This window comes from Hemibagrus wyckioides, linkage group LG06 (genome assembly GCF_019097595.1).
Source record: "Hemibagrus wyckioides isolate EC202008001 linkage group LG06, SWU_Hwy_1.0, whole genome shotgun sequence".
In the NCBI taxonomy this organism is placed as follows: Eukaryota; Metazoa; Chordata; class Actinopteri; order Siluriformes; family Bagridae; genus Hemibagrus; species Hemibagrus wyckioides.
This window is the reverse complement of record NC_080715.1, coordinates 28,713,376-28,737,057: the sequence shown is the minus strand read 5'-3', so window position 1 is coordinate 28,737,057 and position 23,682 is coordinate 28,713,376. Positions and strand designations below refer to the sequence as shown.

Here is a 23,682-nt window from a genome sequence, read left to right as displayed (position 1 = left end):
TCCAAGGGAGTTTAGTGAAATAACTTGTTTTCCCCTTTCTCTCACTATCATCATTTTTCGCTTCTTTGCTCAGTCAGCCTGCACAGAGAATATTTAATATTAAATTTCCTTCCATGCTGGCTTCCTAAGTGGAGGTGAGTGAATCGAACCAAAAATAGCCAGCTTCTCTTCGGCTCCTCGCCGTGGGCCATCCATTCCTTTTGTCCCACTTCTTTTTTCTCATCAGGGCTAAATTGATTGCTGTCGCTTTGGCCAAAAGCCAGGAGAAATTGAAAATTGCCTATCCTCCACACCCCCCACCTTCTTCAACTCCCACACAGGCCTCCCATTGAGTCTTCCCACTGGGCACCTCCTCCGACGAGAGCTTTTCAATAGCGTCGTCTGGTTGTACACGCCCCCCTCCTCCCAATAACCTTGACACCAATGCAAATTATCTTTCTCTATAATGGGTGTCAGAACAAAACCGTGTTGGCTGCTTTTATCACGTCTCGCCTCACTGGGCTGTTTTTGCAAACGTCTTCTCTCGCCTTTTTTCCCCCATGCCATTTTCCAGTAGCCTTAAAAGATGTAACAAGTGAAGGTGCTCAACAGCAGTAATGAAAGGCGTTTTAATATAGCGCGTTCCTAGACCTACTCGGAGGTAATGAAAAGCCATTTAATGGCAAAAGACTCGCATGCGCTGCCACCGGGTGATCGTATTCTAGTATTTTAGCTAACAAGGGAGTAATTAAGGTGGATTTGGTTTAATTGTCATTCTCTGGCTCTAAATAATTCATTCTGGTGTAGCAGTGATGGAAAGGAAGGACCACACCGCATTCCTCCGAAACTTTCCTGCTTCTTAGCTTCAGGGTGTAATGTAATTTCATACTAGCACAAATTCATCATCGTGCGTTATTTCAGTTTTAGGTTGGCTCATTTCCTCTTTTTGATTTTCTGATGTGCCGTATCCTGCGACCGTACATACAATTGAATTTTTTTGCCATCGCCTTTATTGCGTTATGCTGCTTATCTGTAACGGTAGCCCATTTTTCAGAGTTATTTCTCGGCAGTCTGAGAAATGCAAGGTGAGGATGAACGCATTCCCTCAGGTCAATTTTGGTTACAATTATGCAAAATATATAGCAGAGATTTTTTTTTGTTTGTTCTTTAAAAATGATTGCAGTCTAGAACAAACGATATTTGCTCATTGCAAGTGCAACTTCATTGTCATGTGACATGAAACATCTCTTGGTGATTCGATTTAATGCGAAAGTGTGTAGTGAATGCAAAGCAGGATGATGTTACTAATCTGATCCCATTTCCTTCCATTAACTGATGTGTTTCCATCTCTTTAGGTTACCAAACTGTGATGCCAAATCAGCAGCCGAGCTACCAGAGCGTGGTGCAGCAGCCGACGAGTCAAACCCTGGTCAGTGGCCAACATAGCAATATGGGGAATCAAATGCAAGGCATGATGGTCCAGTATCCCTCAGTGCCATCTTATCAGGTGAGTGCCTAAACTCTTTAAAGACCTACTTTTCTAATTGTCTTTATTTTAGACAATAAATAATGTATGCTCAAGTAATAAGATGGGACTTGAATGCATGATGGAAATGGAAAAATCTTTGCCTTTTTTTTTTTTTTTTTTTTCCCCAGGTATCCATGCCTCAAGGATCCCAGCAGACATATCAGCAGCCAGTCATTATTCCCAGCCAGTCAAGCCATGCGTCCAGCATTCAGGTCTACTACAGTGTTATACCACCAAATCAACAGAACAACATGAGGTACGCACTCATCTATGAACCAAAGTCCTCCACCAGAAACTGATATTATTGCATTAAGTAAAACAAACAAACAAAAAAAAAATGTACTTGCTTATTTTTTATAATGCAAAAATTGTAGAGCATTATTTGCCCTTGCATTACATTTAAGTGAATATAAATAGATGAAATTCATTTCATTGGAATAAAACTTTCTAAAGCCTCCTTCGCATTTCCGCTGAATGTAAATTTTCTCGCATAAATAAAAAAAAAAGATGTCAAGCCTCATCGGATCGTGCATCACAGCGTAAGAAAGAAGAAAAGGTCACTTTTTTAAGAAGCCTCGACTTTACTAGGCCACACTTGGCACTGATTTATGCGACCGAATACCCGACCACTCTTAATATAACACAGCTGCTCCCGAAAGGAGCGCTCTCTCGTTTCTCTCTACACATCCACCATCCTTCATAAGAGGCAGCCCGTGCAGGGGGACTTGTTCCTCAGGGCTCTCGCTCGCTCGCTCTTGCTCTCTCTCTCTCACAGCTGCCTGTGCACTTTGACTGGCACATCACTCTCCGTGCTGCTTATATCCTCATTAGACCAGCACTTTACATCCTTATTAGAGCAGTGGAGAAGGGGAACAGCGCCTTGGAAAATTGGACGATGGATGATGAATGTCTGTGGTGCCACATCTATTTTTCTATTGTGAAAATTACATTGGCAGAATATATATTTTTTTGTGTGTGTGTGTGTGGAGGCATGTCCCGGTAGGTTTGCAGAAGGTATATTTAAACTAGCGCTGGCATGTGGAGCTGTGCTGGTCCCATGTGCGCTTAGTGCCCTATATTAGTAATTTCCTTCCAATTTTGAGGCAATCAGCTGAATTTGTGCTGTATTAAGTCAACTGTAGCCCCAATTTGGTGGAATTTTATTATAGCTTTGGCGGCAAGACCTGTTTATCAGATTGTGTGTGTGTGTGTGTGTGTTTCCGCAGCTCCACAGTGGGATTCCTACCCCCTCCAGGCACGGAGCAGATGCCGTTCCCTCGCACGTCCTCCCCCTGCAGTTCCCAACAGATTCCCGCCCAGCAGTGCTCAGGTACTTAAGGCCAGGATGACCTATAACTCGCTCGGTCAACATCCTCCACTCTGCCATCTTGATTCATTTTTATTCAGATTCAGTTTAAGCAACATTTGTGGAAACTGTACCTAATGAATATTTCATGCCTGAGAATCTACATTTTAAATAGGAGTTAATGGCACCATCTGTAGGCTTTCCTGATGGTTAGTGCCGCATTGTTAATAATACACAGTCAGTAATTTCTGGCGTATAATGCTCCCCCTAAAATATGGCGGAGCTCTCATTTTGCTGCATGAAGTGCTGAAATAGCACAAATAAAAATTTCACCATCATCTGACCCACTGCCAATCGCATTTTATTGCACTACGACATGAATTACAACAAAATCTGCTGCATGCATGAGTGAAAATCTCTCCCGCAGGTTACCCTTTCAAATCAATATCCTCTTTATCCCTTTGCTACCCTTTTATTGCTCTCCCCCTTTAAACTTCCTAATCCTCGCCATGGCGTACACACACACACACACACACACACTCGCACACACAGTGCCACCTTCCAGTCCCTCCTAACTAAACACTCTGAAGATCCCAACTTCAAACCTCACAAAATTAGATGCTGCGCCTCAACAAAAGAAGGTTGCACCTTAAGAAATGGCTACCCGCTCTGTTCACTGCGCTAAATCAGAGCAGCTTCAGTGAATTCAATAGGCAGCCCGCTCAAAGGGAGGCAGTCCGTCTTATTGTCGAGACCGTAACCGTATAATTCAGCCGTGACAAAAGAAAGGAAGTTGCGTAGTGGCGCAAGCAATCTGACTTGTCAGGCTGCCCCACCCACGGTTCATTTCTGCGTCAAGCTTTAAGGTGCTAATTGAAATTATGTTCTCCAGCCCTAACGATCCAATTATTGAACAGATATGGGGTGGTAATTAAAAAGTAATTCCTGTGCCACTTTGTTCCCAGTTATGGCAATCTTAAAAAAAAAAAAATTAAGCAAGAACCTTCATGGGGCCTCTAATTCTAATTTGCTGCTTTATGTGCATGCCGTTAACGCAAATTGCTTCTTTCCCCGTGCCCCCGTGATCTTTCTTTTCTGTCTCTCCATCGTGCTCCTCTTTTGCCCGTAACAACTAATTAAATGGGAAGATGGGAGGGAAGAAAAGCTGCTTTTCAAATGCTGGAATTGGATTCCCACTGCCCCTTTTAGTAGCCAGTGGCCGAAATGGTTTAATTTCATGGGGGGATTACCAAGTGGAAAGAACATGCCCTTTTTAAATCTGTCAGGGCAAATCCTAAATATTTCAGTGCCCCTTTTCTGTGTTTCCTGATCAGATGCTGATGGCAGCCTTTTCGATTTTAGAATCGGAGATCGTAATGAGCTTGTCTAGTCATTATCTCATTATTTAGCTTTTTTTTTTTGGCTTTCCTTCAGCATGTAATTAGACTTATCTGTGCTTTATGACTATACATTTCTGTCTGGGCATAAAGCCGGATGTCTTTAATGCTCGAAATGAGCAATTCAGTTGAAAAGAAAAAAGCACACGCAAGTCAATTTCACGTGAAGCAAAATTAATAAGGGTGTGAGGAGATAATGCAAACACAGAGTAATTGAATTCAACCTTGTTTTGATCTCAATCTGAAGAGGATATTAAATGGGTTACTTTGAGCCATTTAGAAAAAAAAAAAGAGTAATTACCCAGTGAAAAGCCTTCAGAGCCTTTCATAAATGGGGTCAAGTCTTTTCTCTAAAATTCTCCAACCTTTCTTCAGATGAAATTGTTAGCGAAATATTTTAATGGATTGTGCTCCAACACTATGCTTCCAAATTCGGGCACTTCTTCAATTTTACTGTGCAACACGTCGCCTTCAGTCGCAGGTTAAACATCCCGATGGGGCGAGAGATGGTTTATTTAAGTGCTTGAAGTCTAACAAATGAAGATAGGAAGAAATTCTGAATCAGTTTCATCGTAGCAAATAATAATCCTTTGTAAATGAAGAGGAAATCAACTCTGCTTTCACACGCCAGCCTGTGTTCTCATTTTTATATTAATAAGCTTAAACAGTGCATCTCATAGTGTGTGTGTGTGTGTGTGTGTGTGTGTGTGTGTGTGTGTGTGTGTGCGCGTGTGTGGTGTATAGGCGTGCCTCCTCCACCCCCGGGTAGTGGCATGGTGATGATGCAGCTCACATTACCTCCTGGCCAGCAGCCACGGCCGCACTCGCCTCCTCAGTGGAAACACAACAAGTACCACAGCCTGGACCATCAACGCAGCCAGAAATCCACCGACGTCTGCTGTCTGGACAGCTCCCAAGTAAGCCTCGTCCTTCTTTCTCTCATGTCTGGTTATTCATTGTGAAGCGTCACAGAGATTTCCAATATAATTTTTTAAAATTAAAGTTCTTATTAAACACGAGCCACGTCTCTTCACACAGTACATTTAAAGGCTCAACTTTACATGCATTTGTGCCTTCCAGAGCAGCACTCAGCTCGGCAGCCCGTCCACATCCCCAGCACAGTCACCCGCTCCCTCCCACCTGACAAACGTCAAGAACGTCCGACCCGGCCTCACCTCTCTTCCCATCATGCCTCAGTTCTCCAGATCCATTGTCCCGGGGCAAGGTGAGTTGGTGAAAGACGAGCCTCGGCAAGCTGTGCTATTAAGATGAGCTAAAAATAGCAGCAGACTTTAGAAACTTGAGTTCTATTCATATTAGGTTGTAATGTTAAATGTTAACTGATTTTACTTTGTGCTTTCTTTTAGTCATTTATTAAAAATTACTAAATAAAACAGCTGTATGATCAGAAATGGCAATTTGATTATTGGTTTTTCTGTTATTTTGACAAGGTGATGCACGGTACCCTCTCCTCGGTCAGCCTCTTCAGTACAACCCTCAGATCCGTCCTCCTTTGCTCCACGCGCCCTCGATGGTCACCAATCACCAGGTGAGCCTGACCAAACGCGCAGCAATAAAGCCTCACTTTGCCCTGTAGTGTGAGAGTGCCCATGGTGTAAATCTTTACAGCCAGACCTCCAAGGGTAGATGGAGAGCTTTTGAGAGAACCTGTCTCTTTATGTTCTTTCTCCCCCAACCTTACCTTCTTTCTTCTTTCATTCAGGGCCCTGTGGGAATTCGGCATGGCGGTCGAGGCAGGAAGGGGCCCAGGAAGGCGCTCTCTACAGATCTCAGTGTAGGTGAAGCCCATAATGGGAGGACAGGCAAGCAGAAAGAGGACAGGAGCAGTGACATTGCCCTAAATATTAAATCTCCGTCCCTAGCCTGTTCTGCCTCCCAAAGCTTTAGACCTAATTTAAAAATAGAATAGCAGTGTGTGTTTTCTATATAACTCAAAGGTGTCGGGTATAATTAAAGCCCCTGGCAACATCATTTCAAATATTAATCCGTGTGATACCATATGATCTGTCGGTAAATAATTACTTATCAACCATAGACTCACGAAATCACTTAAAAATGCAGGTTGTGATCACTCCACCGCACCACATACATCTGGTTTAAAAAAGCAGATTAAACTGAGCTGTACTGTTTTAACATGTGGCAGAAACCAACTGCTAATTAGCCATTGAGGGGTGTGAGTTTTTGTCAGAAACCCTCTATGTGTAAAATAATGAGCATTGTGAAATGCATTGATTAAGATGAAATAAATATACAGATTTTTTTTTTTTGTTACAGTACTCAGTAGATCATGGTTAATTTTAACAAATATGTTAAGAAAGAGAGAAATATCTGAACTGTGGAAAAATTTCATAAGTGTATTTTATTATATTTAAAATCTGTTAATAGACTATTGGAGGCCGGCAGTAGAATAAGGTTTTAGAGAGGGACGATTGGGTAACTGAACAGTTGGTGATAGTTAATCCACTGTGCTGAACACTCTCTCTCTCTCTCTCACGCTTCTCTCCTGCAGTGAGTGGGCAGGTCCAGGCGGTGACGGCGCTGCCCGAGGATGTCGGCCACATGCAGGCTGACAACCTGCAGGAGAAACTGTGCATGGTGGGCCTCAAACATACTGCGTCCACGCCTAGCCTCCTCCCCCTCTTCAATTCTCATTCTCTGAGCCAGCCCCCACCATCCTGCCCACGGCCCCCTCCAGGCTCAGCGTCACAGGGGGCAACATGCCACGGTGCCTGCCTGGCACCCTTCATTCTAACCCTCAGCAGAAGACACAGCGAGCGGTCCGGCCTGGAGCGGGGAGAGCCAGCTCTCAGTGAGAGTGTTAACTGTAACCGATCCCTACCTTGACCCTTACAGCACCAGCACCCCTCCCTTCCTCACCCTCACACTCATCCTCAACCTCACCTTCTCCTTTCTGACTCTGAGTTGCCCGTTTCGTTTTGTTTTGTTTTGTTTTTCTTTTTTTTTTTTTTTTTCTTTTTTTTTTTACAAGGATGCGCTTTTCCTCCCTCCTGTCTCCACAGCTGGGGTATAGACACTTCCAGGGGGTGACAGTGTTGTCTTTCTGACCTTTGAGGTTTTTGGGGAAAAAGGCAAAACGAACTTCAGTCCAGAAAATCTCCTATGACAGTTCAGACATATAACGTCCTCTCTATATTTAACTGACTGGAACATATCAAAGGGCAACCTGTATTTTTTTTTTTTTTCTACTTTTTTAATTTTGTCTCTCCATTTTTTAAAATAAAAAATTTTTATCTGTTATCAGACTAATAGTCCAACAATGTTTTTCCCCAGTCCAGCACCGTTGATCATATTTACCCCTGTCTGAGGCCCTCCTGATGCACAGCTGCCCCTCCGTACCAACCATCACCCCCTCGGTGTGGTCAAATCATGGAGTCACCTCTGTGCTACGCAGCGGGTCTCATGTTGTGCCTTCGATCAGAGGCCGACTTTGCTTTTCTCCGACAGAAAAACAAAGACGCCTCAGTGTCTAGTGTAAAATGACGACCCACGCATTGTTTTTGTAAATAATTTATATAGTAGCTAAATAATTCAATTGTTTTCCTCTCCTCTGAATGTTGGGAATAGACACAGGCTTATTATTTTTTTTAGTGATTTTTTTTTTTTGTTTGTTTTTGGACATCCATCGATTTTAACTTTATTTAAGATGTCACAGTGAATCATCCACTCATCACCGCTATTTTAATAATCCCCGAATGATTCTCTTCCGCCTGTCTCTGATTCTCTTCTTCACACCCCGAACTTTTGTTTTTCAAAATCTTTTAAAAAATTATATACTGGGTCACTGGAAAAAAAAAACAATTTGCACATTTATACAATTCGCTATATATATATATATAAATATATATATAAAAATAAATAAATATATATTTTTTTCTTTTATTTCTCAAAGAAAATGTGTGGATTCTGAAAGGTTGTTTAATGTTTACTGGTGTCATTTTTATTTCAGTTTGAAAACCAATAAATGTTTACACCAAATGACGTCTTTATGCCGGATGAAAATGAGTTGTTTTTGTTTTTTGTTTTCTTCCCATCCCCTCCTAAAGCTGTTGAAGGTTGTATTTATAATCATTTTTATTTTTTAAAAAGATCTAATCTCCAGACAGAGCAGGTTGCTGTCTCTATTAGTCCACATTTATCAGTTCGTGGCTTTGTTAGCATGGCTGCCTGGGCCTGTCATCTGCTGCTCTGCCGGCTGCTATTCATCTCAATATTCTCTTTATTGGCCCATTTGTCTGCTACATTAACCTTCTTCCAACCTCATCTCTCCAAACTGCCCTACAGTTTATCTAGATTTTTTTTTCTTCCTTTTTCTTCCCCCCTGCTGTTCTTCGCCCCACCTTTCCTTAATAACGTCAAAGCAATTTAGCGCAAGAGTCGTCCTGCTCACCTGGCTGCGTTTCATATCAGCCAGAAGGAGTGCACTTGGTGCCAGAGCCTTTTTTTTTTTCCTTTTTCTTTTTCCTTTTATTAAAAAGAAAAGTTAAAAAGTAAAGCTCTTCATCACAGCGCCATTGAGCTTATTAATGGATAATTAAGTCAAAAAAAAAAAAATGCAGCGCTAGATGAAATATGCCTCTCAATATAATGTTTATGGAGCTTCAAATTCTCTCCTTAGCTGATAGTAATTGTTTTTATTGCTCTCTCCAAGCACAATAATGCCTTTCCGCACACAGTCAAATATGAGATGATCGAGCAGAGTGTGTAGAAAGCGTTAGGAGACAAATGTTGTCATTTTTCTTACACTTATTTTCCCGGGTAGAAAATTCTCTGCAGACATTTCCACACTTGACTCTGCTTAAAGCGCCGCAGTTACAGATTGACTCCGAATTAAATTAGGCCTCCATGTCAACTCTTCACCCTCAGCTGTCATATTGCTGCTGTCACAGTCTCCATGAATATCCAATTAAACCCTGTGGGTGCCATATAACTCTGCTTTAATGGATGACTATTATTTGACGGTAATATCTGTTGACCTGTGGTAACACTCTCGCAGCCTTATGAGTCAGATTAATAAGGCTTTCCTTATGAACAATAGAAAGTATGATTAGATGAACCAGATTTTTGGTGACTTTCCTCCCGAACCCCGTTCTCACCGACCTCGCATCTGTTTTGGCCAATTTACAAGAATCTGGTCATTATGTGATTTAAATTTCCACACCGGTTTCAGACCGCTCTCGTGTCCTCTCAAGCGCAGATGCAATCACTTTAGTGTGAGATTTGATCGAGATTATATTACCGAAATCCTTCTCTAATAGCATTGAGAAGACAATTCAGTAATTGAGTGCTTTAGAGACTCATTTTCATGATTATTGCATTGTTGTTTTTTTTTTCCTCCAGCACATAATTAACCAAATATCAAGTGGATTATTAATCTTACTATTAATCGGAAACGTGTGTTTCTCTTATCAGGGTTGTCGTACAAGGAGAGTGTCTTATCAGTTAGTAGGAAATCATTTATTAAATAATGAATAACTAAATAAAGAAATAGAAATCCAGTGTTTCTGAAGGATGGTCTGCCTCGACAGTCCTCTAAAGCTCATGAATCATTGTGTAATTTAATTTAGAGCTCGTTGTTGTGTTCTTGCGGGCTCTGTCCCGCACTGACAGAGTTATACTGCCCCCAGCCGGTCACTCTAAGAACTACAGGTATCTCCGATTGCTGGAATGGTGGCACCATCAACCATACATATTTTATACCTTTTATATGCATTATTTAGATTCAGAGGTACATCAGTAGTCCTTAAAGTCCAATTATTTGTCTTTAATTATTTTTATAGGTATACACATTTCCAGATAAAAGATGTGTCCTCGTCCTTGACAACCACATAGTCTCTGAACATTAAAGAGTCTGACCTTGGACTGAATTTGCTGTCCACTCCTGAGAGGACTGACAGCTGTCTTTAAAAGCATTTGTAAAACAGTCTGTAGAATGGTGAATTTTAAACTACTTGGAGATGGCCTTACAACCCTTCCCAGACTCATGAGCCTGAGTCTGTACTTCCCTGAGGTACAGCTAGGCGCAGTACATCACGGCTCATGTACGTTCTTAAGTGCTCCAGAAAAAGGAAAAGGATGATACTTGGCTTTTTCTACAGTGTCTACTGCTTATGATTAGGCTTCATTGTATAATAAGACATCTGATCATATAATCACTAATCATATTTCACATTGTCTGTTTCACTCACCTTTATACTGGGAATAACAGAAGCAGGTGATTAGAAATGTTCACATTTATAGGTCTGAATCAGTTTGGTAGATGGAAAAACCTCCATCCACCTTTCCTTTTATGTCGCCCTTTCACACACCAGAAATAAAAAATAAATAAATAAATAATAAGCAGAAAAAGAAGAAGAAAATAAGTACTAAAAAATTTGCTTCTCAGTGTTGATGTTTGTCTGTTGAGAGGAGAAGAATCCTAATTATTTTACAGAGAGTAACCTATATATATATATATATATATATATATGTGTGTGTGTGTATAATAGGTATATAATGATTATATATTTTATAGTAAGGAATATAATTAATATAATAAATCTAATCTAATTTTATGTGTAATAATTAGAATTATTTTTTATTTTTTATGTAAGGTAAACAAGTGGTGTAACAGTCACAATGCATCTAATTATTTATTTTTTATTTATATTTTTTCCTTTTAAAACATGCAATTCTATACAGTAAGACTTTAATCTTTTTTATGACCTTTGTTTCTGCTGTGTTCTACTTTAACAGAAAAGAGAAGAAATCCTCTTTATTAGTTTTAACTACAGATTTTTTAGATAATAGCAGGCACTTTACACTAATATGACTTAGAGCAAATGTAGTAACTGTTTAACCTGAATAATCTGTTTTGCTTTATAGTAATAAATGACAAATACATTACTACAGAAGGTACAAGCAGTATTAACTAGTAGTTAAAAGGTAGATCTGACACTTTCTGGGTGTTAAAGGGCAGGATCAAACTGTTCATCTGGTGCTTGAGGTAAGGGCTCACTTCCACTTCCCCAAACCGTTTCAAAACACTAAGTTGGAAGTGTAGAGCTGTTCTGAATGTCTCTGTATGCTATAGCTGTACATTTTTCCCCTTCACTGGAACTAACAGTGTTCCAGCATGACAATGCAGCTATGCACAAAGCACAGAGCTTTATGAAGGCATGGTCTGAGAAGGTTAGAGAGCAAGAACTGGAGTGTCCTGCACAGATCCCTGACTCTGACTCAACCCCACTGAACACTTTAGGGATGAACTGGAACACAGACTGAACTCTAACATCAGTGTCTGACCTCACCGTCTAGTGTCGTTACAGATTGTCGCGGACATATGACCAAGAGTTTCTGAGCGTGTATAAACACACCCACTGATTCATGCTGCTTCATATAGTTTACTGCTGTGTCCTGATAAGATTCAGATTAATAAAGGTGTTGAAAATAGTGTCAGATATTTGCATCATTGTTACACAAGCACCTATAAATGTGAGCTGTTTGATAATTGACCGTTTGACTGTTAGAATCGATCTACAGCAGACAGTGCTGGACCAAAGCCTTCTTCCCACATGACATCCTGGCCCTCAACCAGGACAAACCCCTAAAACCCAGATATATGAATTTATCATTTAAATCCTAGCTGAGTGATTAAAGAATGATGAACCAAAAATTCATCCAACTACACTCATCCTCTCCCCTGCTGAAGGATAGCGTGATCATGTACATCAGAGTCATTAAACCACAAACTAGACCCGTGACTCCACTTTATATTCATTTTACTTTTTTTCGGGTTGTGGAAGAGTTCTTAGTCTTTATTAGAATCTAATTTGTAAGAGTTACGGTTTTAGAGAAGAATGCATTACTTGAATAATAAAGACTTTGAACAGATTAAGTCATAAGATGAAGACATTTAATTAAAATAATTATACTCCAATCAAAATGTTCCTGAATTATATGTATTTGAACAGCTTGCTGCTTTTACATTTCTTCTGAAATATAGTCTAACTTTCATGCTAAAAATTCCTTTCATTTTTTTCTTCTCACAAAGAAGTGATAGAGAGATGCTTTGGTTTTTAAATGTAGTTGTTCCTCGTGTATTTGGCGTTTAAAATGTGTATGTACAATCATGGAAAAAAAAAGTAAGTAAGTAAGTACACCCTCCTTCAATGCTATTCCTCGGGTCACAATTGTCAACCTAACAATATAACAGATTTCAATATGTAGTCATTTTCCTCTCGAAAAACTACACCAACTGTCAGAAAGCAAAATAAGTCCAGCTAAAAGATAATTCAGAACCAGGTTTAGGAACAGTAACCTGAAGTAAATGTTTTCTGTAGGAGTCAGTCTATCACATCATTTTGGAGAAATTTTTTCCCACTCTTCTTAACATCACTGCTTCATTTCACTGATGTTTGAAGGCATTTGTTTATGCACAGCGATCTTAAAATCCCACCACAGCATCTCAGTGGGGATGAGGTCTGGACTTTGACTTGTCCTTTCATATACCTTGAATTTGTTCCTTCTTTATCTGCTGAGATGTCGATTTGCTGGTGTGCTTCGGATCATTTATCCTGTTGCCTGACCCAGTTTAAGCTGCGGGACAGATGGCTTTACATTCGTCTCAAGAATTTTCTGATTTAAAGCGCGAAACAAACCCAAATCATTATGCCTGTGTTTGGTTTTCACCAAACATAGTGCTGTGCATGATGGCTAAACATTTCGGACATTGTTCCAGAACATTTATATTTTACCATGTATTTTTCAAATATAAAAGATAAAAGTCTCTTCCTAGTCACCCTTCTATGAAATCCACACTTGTTCACTATTTAAACAACATTTAATGTGCTTAGGTGCTTAGGTCACATGATCATCTTTCTGTCTCTGAACATTAAAGAGTCTGACCTTGGACTGAATTTGCTGTCCACTCACACTTTAAAGACAGCTGTCTTTAAAAGCCTCTTCATTTGTAAAGCAATCCTTTTCACTGTAGAATGGTGAATTTTAAATTACTTGGAGATGGCCTTATAACCCTTCCCAGAATCATGAGCAGCAGCAGTCGCTTCCCTAAGGTACGGCTAGGTGCAGTACATCATGCCTCATGTACCTTCTTCTTGGCCTTATAAAGACACAGACCAGAGTGCTCCAGAAAAGTTGGCTAAACCTCTGCTTTTATAAAGGTACTCACACTTCTTGATGATTAACTAACCTCGCCAATTTCACTAGTAACACCTGACTGGTGGAAGTAGGAATTTTTACTAGTATTTTTTCCCACCTGGTTTACTGTGTAGAAAATTGGTTTCTTTTTACTTTGTAGGAAAACTGACATTTCTTTCTTTCTTTCTTTCTTTCTTTCTTTCTTTCTTTCTTTCTTTCTTTCTTTCTTTCTTTCTTTCTTTCTTTCTTTCTTTCTTTCTTTCTTTCTTTCTTTCTTTCAATTCAACTGAGTACTAAAGAATACTCATTTTGGTTGGAATTTTATATTTATAATGCATTATTTTACTCAATAAAACCCTCACAGCACATGCACTGCCATGGTATGGACAGCTTGGACAGTCCTCTGCCACACCACTAGAGGGTATTCTGCCAGGGTTTGTTTTTTGTTATGTTCTGTGCCATGTGCTTTTCTTGCCCTACCCAATCCTCCCAGTCCCGCCTCTTCAGACCTGTTCCTTATGAGTCTCTAACTACCTCCCCTACATATACCTGCTCTTTTGTGTTTGTTGTTGCTAAGTGCTTGCTTCTTGTAACCCGTGGTTTTGTCTCGTTACCTGCTGGTGGGTCTGTTTTTTTTTGGGTTTTCTGTTTCTCTGGATCTTGTGTTTGTATTTTTTCTTGCTTTACCTTGACTCCTAGTGTTTTTCTCTGTCTGTTGGTTTAAGATATTTTATTAGTAAAACTCTTGTCTGCCTTATATTCCTGCATTTGGGTTTGATTTTTTGTTCCTGTGGATGGACCTGCACCCTGACATGCCCAGACCTCTGGAGTCAATCACAACTAAGGACAGCAGCAGGTTCGAATGTATGGCGATGCAGAACCTGATGAGAGATGGTACATCAGTGCGTCTGAATTATTGGTGTTAAATTTAGACAGGATTTTCTCACATCATTCTTCACCTTAGACCGAATGAATTGCGGAATAATCCTGACAAACAACCGAGCGACGACTTTTTACGCGCCTAGATCCCTTTTCCGAATTTGTGACTCATTATTATCAACAATAAAATAAAGTCGATCCTTTTAATTATAAGTAGGTAAATTCTACAGACAGCTGGGAATCAATACACAAATCTCTATTCTCAGCCCAGAGCTGGGTTTTTAATTTTGGCTAAAAGTCATCAGTTGAATTGACCTGTGACAACTTTATTAAAAGTGATATGTATATGATTTGCAGATGCTGTTTATGAAAGTCCTTTTTTAGTTCCATACAGAATAAGACGTGTGATATTTTGTACTCAGAGGAATACAAAACAGTCTGCTTCAGCATTCACTCGGATTTGATTTCAATACTTGATGACGCAGAAAGCCTGCACTTGAAACTTGGAAAAAGAGAGAATTGGTTCAAATGGCCTCAAAATAGGAGTCTCTGTTTTCTATCACCATTACACAAATCTAATAGTTTCAATGCCACAAATGTCAGCAGCCTTAACGGTTCGAAAGTAAGAAATTGCTACACAGACCACAAACTGTGTGCACTTGAGTTGATTCGATTAGTTTGAGCTTCATCTGAACACTGAACATCTTTCATGTGGATAAACTTGTGGATAAAGTACGCATCTGTTTATTATTATTGACAAATTCAGCATTGTTACTGCGGAGCTGTTGCCTCCTGTTTATGTATAAAAGGTAAACTTGCTGTACTTCACTAGAGCTTGAGAAATTATTTAGAAAAAATTGATCGAAACACCAAGCAGTACAATGTGCAACCTATTCTTCCCAGCTGTCACCCTGTGACAAATGCTTTTGTTTCACAAGGCCTTAGAGGACTACTCTGCCCTTTTTTTTTTGCTGAAAGCCCTGCTTCTTTTCTCGTCCTGGCTCATTATTCACAATTTGTCTTGAAGCAGGGACAGCGGTGGCTCAGCTGTTAATGTTCTGTTCGAGTAACCAAGAAAGTCGGCAGTTCAAATCCCAGGTCTGTCAGAGAGCCAAAACTTAAAGCTTCATCTGCTCCGATTTAAGCTTAGCTTGGATTTCTGAGAGTCACTTAGGATTAAAACATTTCTGACAAATAAATGAAAGGAGATTTACAGTTTAGTGACTACAAACAAGACAATAAACTTTATAGTTACTAGAGTACTATATTACTGCATGTTGGACTCAGGTGAAAGTCATCTGCAGTGAAGATCTTAGATATCATTACTTATTAAAACGATAGTAAGAGCCTCTCAGATCCGCTTCCACTTAATATGATCAAAATATCCGTTACTTTAAACATCCTCCAGAAGTTATTCAGTTAGAAACTGATGGCCAGGGCTGCACTTCAGAGCCTTATAATAAATTCTAATAAAATCTTGACAGCTGGTCATGATGAAAGAGCAGAGCTAAAATCTATCGATAGCATAGCTCAATGAAAGAATTCGAGTTTAGCAATGCATTATATCACAAGGACTGATTGCATATTACACAAATACACACACCTAAAGACGGATAAGAATGTCTGACTGTTCTGTTTTATGTCCTTTTGATTGGACAATGTGTGCATCATGGATCAGACTCATGAGGTGCAGGGATTCAAATGCAGGGCTTTTGTTATTACAAAAGTCACAAAAATAGGAACAGGTCAAACGTTTTGGAACAATAACAGCAAACAAATCCAAAACAGTTCAATGGGGATAAACAGGAATGTCAATGGCTAGGCAGAATAAAAATCAGAAAACAAAACAAACAGAACTAAAAAATCACAGCAATAAATCAACAGCTTAATAACTGTACAGAGCATATACGCTATATTGGCAAAAGTTTGGGGACGTCTGCCTTTACATGCACAAGAACTTTAATGACATCCCATTCTTAATCCATACGGTTTAATATGGAGTTGGCCCACCCTTTGCAGCTATAACAGCTTATAACTCTTCTGGGAAGGCTTTCCATATGGTTTAAGAGTGTGTTTATGGGAATATTTGAGCATTCCTCTAGAAACGCATTTCTGAGGTCAGGCACTGATGTTGGATGAGAAGGTCTGGCTCGCAGTCTCCGCTCTAATTCATTCCAAAGGTGTTCTATCAGGTCTCTCTAATTTTAGTCTCTCTAATTTTAACTCTCTTTAAAGAGACTCATTAAAGTCTCTTTAATTTTATTTTTTATATTACTGTATTTTTGTTATGATCATTGGAGGTGCTGTTGTTGTACTTGGTTCCACAAATAATCAGCCTCATAATAAGAAATCTGATATCCGATCAAATAATATCAAATTATCTGACATGGATGCTAAATTTTAATTACTTTTTATATTAAAAAGATAGATACTAACAGCCAACCCTACACTTGATAAATGATACTTAAAGTCACAGAGTGATATGAAGCAGGCTGGTGTGTGTAGAAACCCAGTGAGCATGAAAACAAAGACTGTTTCTGGTACATATAGATCGAGTGAAGGATATTATGGTCATATACAAGATGACAAGATGTCCGATTGAATATAGAAGAAAAATCGTTTGTATGTTTTTAATCCACTTTGACAGAAAAAGCATCGATATCCAAACACTAACAAGGAATGAACATTTTCACTGGGCTGACTAACTGCTAAGTCATTTTCCTGTAGAGACTCGAAGTCGCATCAGTATCAACGTGTGTGTGTGTGTGTGTGTTTAAAGTTTAATGTTTATAAGCTACATTTTTCTCCTTATAATTTAAGTACTACACATATAAATATGAAATCAATTAAATAAAGAAAATTAAGGGCCAAACATGGTCAGAGGAATGAGGGGGTGGGGCTAATCACAGAAGCTCAGTCATTGGAGCTTGTTAGTAGAAGTGCTTAAATTGATGCTACTCAGTTTGCAGTGATGAAGATAAAACTGTTGGTTTATTATTCTCTTATGAGCTGCGAAGCCACACCCAGTTTTCAGAATTCATCTGAAAACTTTCAGAGACCAGGGATGTGTAACAGAAATCAGTCTGAAGTTCATGTGGCTGTATGTTTGTTGTCTTGATGAGTTGTCCATCATCTCCACAGATTCTTGACCACTAAGATTAAATTCTTCTCTAGTCCTAATACCTCATTCATGTTTCCTTCGATGGAGTACAATGCTTATACATTGGCAGAGAAGCAGCTCCATATGATGAGTCCATCTCTGTATTTCATCGTAGCTCTTGATGTTTCTTGGGATAATAAACTCTTCTTTCTTTAAACATGATCAGCTATATTATTATTTTATTTCTGCAGGAAATGCACTTTTTGCACAAAGTGTAAAAACAGGTGGTTGTGTGCAGTTCAATGCTACTGTATTTTTGTTGTTCTTTGTGTAACCATGTTGTTCCTACTGCTTTCAGGTTGTCCTGCAACTCTTTTCAGGTGATTGTAAGCTTTTCTCTTACTTTTGGAATCAATAATAAATAGAGCAATAACAAAGGTTTTTTTGCTGGATATAATGGAAAAATCTGGTCTGTGAGAACCAATAGCATCAAAACTAAATTAAAGTATTGTTGCAACAATTTCTTAAAATGTAAAAAAGTGCTTCAGAAGAAAAAGGCATCATGATAACAAAAAACAAAACTGCATTTCTAGTGGGCTGACTAGCCGCTAAATCACGTCTCTTAAAAAACTCAATGAAGAATTGTCAATATTACTAAAAATATCTCACATAAACACAGCTCAAGGCAACAAAAAATGAAAAGTTCACGTAACTTAGGGAAAGGGCAAAGGAACTTCACCTTCCTTTTCCCTCAAAACAGACTTTTTCTTCAGCTCCGGTTGGCTGGCTTGTCACTGAGACGCTCTGGCATCAGTCCAGTTCCTGCTCTGCCTAACCTGCAGCAACACAACCATGAGTCACAAGCACAGGGTCGTCACTGTGAGCTTCTTCAGCACACAGAATCACACAAACACATTTGTTCTGGATATAAAGCGAGATGAGAGTTCTCAGATTTGTAATATTAAAGCTTTGTGAGCCCGACTCCTGTGCATTCACTTGATGCTTGATGACATAATACACAACAAAAATCGGCTACTTGGGAAAAACGTTTGCCTTGATCCTATCTGTCTCCTGATGTTTCGAAGGCATCTTGGAGAATTACAACAGATATTTCAGGAGGCACCCTAGCTGAATATAACTGTGTGGATGTGATCTATTTTAAAATAATTCAGAGGATAAAATAGCACTGTAGACAAATAGCAATTTTACATTGCATTCAGAAAAGGATTTTCACTACTAATACTTTAACATACAATATTTGACCTTTTTTGGGTTACTTGTAATAATAAAGCAGCATACACTGTATATAAAGCCTGAGAAACAATAAATTAATATTATATTATTATCATATTTCTGTACGACTGGCTGTATAAAGTTAATCCAAAGGGTGACTTCCTGGATAATTCACTTTGATTTATTTGTATAGCGCTTTTAACAATAAACATTGTCTCAGAGCAGCTTGATGCAATGGCACGATGCAATAATACAGATAACATGGACCAGAATCTCAAAGAAATGTTTCTAACATCCTGTGTATTCCATGCCATGAAGAACTGATTTGGTTTAAACCGTAAAAGGGAGGACCTTATTAATATTAGTATAGTGTTTCTAAGAATATTCTCCATGAGAATATATATATATATATATATATATATATATATATATATATATATATATATATATATATATATTTATATATATATATATACCAACCAGGCATAACATTACCAACTGCTAATATTGTGCAAATATTGACCACCTAACATTGTGTTGGTCCAAAACAGCCCTGACCCGTCATGCACTGTGTATTCTGACACCTTTCTATCAGAACCAGCATTAATTTCTTTAGCAATTTCTCCTCACATGCATCAGTGAGCCTTGTCCATCCATGACCCTGTCGCCGGTTCACCACTGTTCCTTCCTTGGACCACCTTTGATAGATACTGACCACTGCAGACCGGGAACACCCCACAAGAGCTGCAGTTTTGGAGATGCTCTGATCCAGTCGTCTGGCCGTCACAATTTGGCCCTTGTCAAACTCATTCAAATCCTTACGCTTGTCCATTTTTCCTGTTTCTAACATCAACTTTGAGGACAAAATGTTCACTTGCTGCCTAATATATCCCACCCACTAACAGGTACCATGATGAGATGTTATTCACTATGTTATTCACTTCACATACACACACACACACACACACACACATATATATATATATATATATATATATATATATATATATATATATATATATATATATATATATATATATATATATACACTACTCACAAAAAGTTAAGGATATTTGGCTTTTGGGTGAAATTTATGGAAAATGTAAAGTTCACACTACAGTGATATTATATCATAAAAGTAGGGCATTTAATAAAGTAAGAAAGTAGAAGCATGTAATGGTGATTTCCTCATCTCAAACAATTTATTGAAACAAAATCCAACAACAGTGGTGGGTATACCACAACAAAAAATGTCTCAATAATTTGTCATGTGTCCTTGACCATCAATTACAGCTTGACAACGACGTCTCATGCTGTTCACGAGTCGACTTATTGTCTGCTGAGGCATGGCATTCCACTCTTCTTGAAGGGCGGCCCTCAGGTCATTGAGTTTCTGGGGTGCAGGGTTACGAGCCTCTACACAGCGACTCAGCTGATCCCACAGGTTTTCTATGGGATTCAGGTCAGGAGAAAGTGCAGGCCACACCATTTGAGGTACCCCAGCCTCCAGCAGCCATTCCCTAATGATGCGACCTCGATGATCTGGAGCATTGTCGTCCATGAAGATGAAATTAGGTCTGTGTTGTTCATGCAGGGGCACAATGACTGGATTAATGATGTTATTCAGGTATTATTGGCTTGTCACTCGTCCAGCGTAAATGCTCCCTGGTCCATGCAAGACAATGACGCCCGTTGCAGGTCATCTAGCACGCAGACCACGCTGATGTAAACGGTTTCAAATGGTCTGATGTGACACTTGGGTGCCTCTCACCTCCCTTAAATGTGCCTGGAGTTGAGTGGCATTCATCATCCGGTTCCGCAGGGCACTGATCACAATGAAGCGGTCATCAACGTGGGATGTAGCCAAAGGACGTCCACTTCTATACCTTTCTGTGACTCTTCCAGTCTCTCTGTATCTCTGTCATTTATTATTCAACTCTTATCTCAGCTTGGCTATAACTGACAGTGCTGTACATTTCTGAAAGTTTATGTACAAACCAAATCAAACACTAACAGATGTATCAGAAAGACTGAGTAAATAATTATTCTCAGGCAAGCCAACACCCGTAGATATTGGCAACAGTAAAAGAGTAAGTAAAAAGGAATATAAACTCTCTGTCTCTCTCTCTCTCTCTCTCTCTCTCTCTTTCTTTTATGGACTGAAATATATTCAAAACTGAAAGGGTTTGGGGCTTTTATGTGGGATGGTGTGATAAGCTTTTAAAATACGTAAATATGCAATAGGTCTCTCTCTCTCTCCCTCTCTCTCTCTCAAAGTAAGAATATAATGGTATTTATTACTGTGGCCTTTCATTAACTGTTGAGGAGCCATTATCCACACTCATGGTCACATGGATGAGGGGTGGAGCTAATCTCAGCCACTCAGTGATTAGAACTTCTTAGCGTTTCTAAAGGCTGATTCTAAGCAACTTAGTTGCTAGATGAGTTAAAAGAAGATTTTTTGCTCTAAGAAAAATGTTTAAAAGTCTGTTTTATGAACTGAGAAGCTATGGAGAGCTCTCATTTTTGTAGGCTTTCTTTGAGATTTTTTCTAATCTTTTGGAATTTTTTTAGTTTCTCTGTTTTATCCTACCAGGTACGTTTTAGAGAAATGGTGAGAGCACTGTGACAGTAGACTGATGAAGCTAAAGCAGTGAAAATTAAGTTTAGCTTCATTAGGGGCTACTGATTAATAAACAAAACACTTCATACCTCTTCTAACGGTAGAATTTTATCCTTGATATAAAGTGCTGGTCAGGGATTTTCAGTTCTGTACCAGTCTTGAACATGATTGTGATGCCTAAAATGTGCCTCAGGCTACTTTTGCTGAAATATGTGAAAGGAAATGGGTTACTTGAAAAGGAATCCAAGTTATCTTCAAAACACCTTTTGTCTCACAAGGCCTTGAGGTGTCATGGTGGCAATTTAGCAGAGATACTTATTCATGAGCCGTTCAACAAGACCAATAGTGTTTCCTTGATTATTTCTCATCCTGAGGCAGTGCTGTTATCAAGGCAATATGCAGTAAAGATGCTAATTGTTATAGTTACTGCACTAGTTAAATAAGTACAGGTCTTTCTTAAACTTCTGTCAATCATGTGATCATTGAGTGAAAAGATATGGATAAATAATTACTGATTGAACTTTTTACAAATCATAAACACTGTATTTCACACAAACAAACCAAAACTATAGTTAAATAAATTTGGATTTGACAACTTTAAATCCAGTTTAGAGGAAGTATAGCTTGCTCCAGCTGAGCTGTGGTTAATCCTCTCCAACAACAGGCCTGTCGCAGATGAGTAAAGAGCTCAGGATTGTCTATACTGTTGCTGGAAATCAGTGAGACATGCTGGAGCTTTAAATATCATGCGCAGAACAGCGTAGTTTGAATAACAATGAGGTAATGCGCTCTCGTTTTTTCCCCCTGGTTATAACAAGGTTTCAAGGTAGAAGCACTAGTTTCTCAGTATCGTGAAAAAATGGGATATTTCTTATTTTGGTTATGTTTCACAGGATTCAACACTTTATATTTCAGTTTATATCAACTTGGACATACAAACATGTGGCTTTCACTTTTGCTTTGATATGTGACATGTTTGTTCACAACTCCACTAAATGGAAGACTGTATCAAAAACATAGTGAAATATAGAAATTATTAACTTCACCTTTACAGTTTAACCAATGAGCGATCTGGGATAAAGACACATTGCCACATTTGAATGTGAATGAATGTGAAGTGCTTGAGGATGAGAATAAATCTCTGGTCAGACAAAGGAAGCTTCCTGAGTCTTTCCTTCATGAAGGGTGAACAGTTGATCAGATGATCAAACATGTCATGTAGTCCATCTACAGTGAGTACTGAGGAGCACTCTGAAGCTTCAGCCTCACTGAACATCACAAGGACAGTTGATTTATTAACATAATTTATTGGTAGAAGATTTTGGGTAGAAATCTGCAAGCACAAGGTCACTCCAGAATCATCTGGGCACCAACACATGCAAGCAAAGACTTTTTACTGAAGTGATCATTAACAAAAAGACAGAGCAACTCATTTCAGTTTGGCACAGTGTGCGGACTCCTAAGAAACCTGGAGGACGTCCAGCCCGAGGAGGAGATCTCACAGTGGGATCAGGCAGCATGATCCAGTCAGAAAAGTACTGATATGTTTGGGACTTCGAAGACAACACATGATGTGCTACAATGGAGTCACATACACTTCTAAAATCAGTGGGAATTTTGCATGGGTTTAGTAGTCTCTTGTTGACAAAGTCAACATTTACATAAATAATATGCATCTCTGCTTTCAGGAGAACTGCAGGTTCAGGGTTTCTTTTTACAACCTAATTTCATCACATTTACATTGCAATATTCTGGAATCTAAAACTTTTGGTCCTGTATCATCCTGTGCTGTTAAAGTACACCTTCTGCACATAAATTTCCCCAGATTCTATACAAATATTTTTCTAGTTGGTGCTCATTTCATGATAATAATAGATATAGATTTTCCTGAAATCCTAAATGAATTAATCATGAATATTTTCCCTTTGAATAATTTTTTATCTTTTAAGCAATCACAAATTTGGTTTTCTTTTCATACTTCGTTGATAGTTCTGTTCTGCTTTGTTTAATCAATAAGACAGTACATGGTGTGCACCAAAGGAGGCACATACACCTCTAGAATCAATGTGGTTTTTGCATGGGTTTAGTAGTCTCTTGTTGACATATTCCACATTTCCATAAATAACTATGAACTTCCTAGGCTTTCAGGAAAACTGAAGCTCAGAGTTTTTTTTACAACCTCAGAACTTCCTACTATGTATCACTTTTTACAATTAATCAATGACACTATTGCAGTTTATTGCAGTTTCAATCTAGTAAATAGAAAAAGAATTAACTAGAAAGTCTGCATTAATGGCTTCAAAATGTTTTTTGTGTGTGTTTTTTTGTACTATGATGTAAACTGGGAGGGTTGCGTCAGGAAGGGCATTCGGCGTAAAACCAAATGATCCAGTGTGGCGACCCCGAACACGGAGCAGCCGAAACGAAGAAGAAGAAGAAAAAGAAGAAGAACAACAACAT

General features: G+C 38.9%; 1 protein-coding gene across 10 annotated transcripts in view; it reads left to right on the top strand.

Annotated features, from left to right (window-relative positions):
• Positions 1-8,230, top strand: part of LOC131354513 (R3H domain-containing protein 1-like) — a 41,244-nt gene extending 33,014 nt beyond the window's left edge. For all 10 annotated transcript variants that reach the window (XM_058392255.1, XM_058392260.1, XM_058392259.1 and 7 more), the window contains 8 exons: positions 1,335-1,486; positions 1,636-1,763; positions 2,734-2,837; positions 4,955-5,127; positions 5,291-5,435; positions 5,662-5,759; positions 5,934-6,005; positions 6,741-8,230. In XM_058392255.1, the coding sequence (XP_058248238.1) occupies positions 1,335-1,486; positions 1,636-1,763; positions 2,734-2,837; positions 4,955-5,127; positions 5,291-5,435; positions 5,662-5,759; positions 5,934-6,005; positions 6,741-6,743 (875 nt within the window). In that variant the 3' untranslated portion in view covers positions 6,744-8,230. The remainder of the gene's footprint in view (positions 1-1,334; positions 1,487-1,635; positions 1,764-2,733; positions 2,838-4,954; positions 5,128-5,290; positions 5,436-5,661; positions 5,760-5,933; positions 6,006-6,740) is intronic.
• Positions 8,231-23,682: the final 15,452 nt, after the last annotated feature.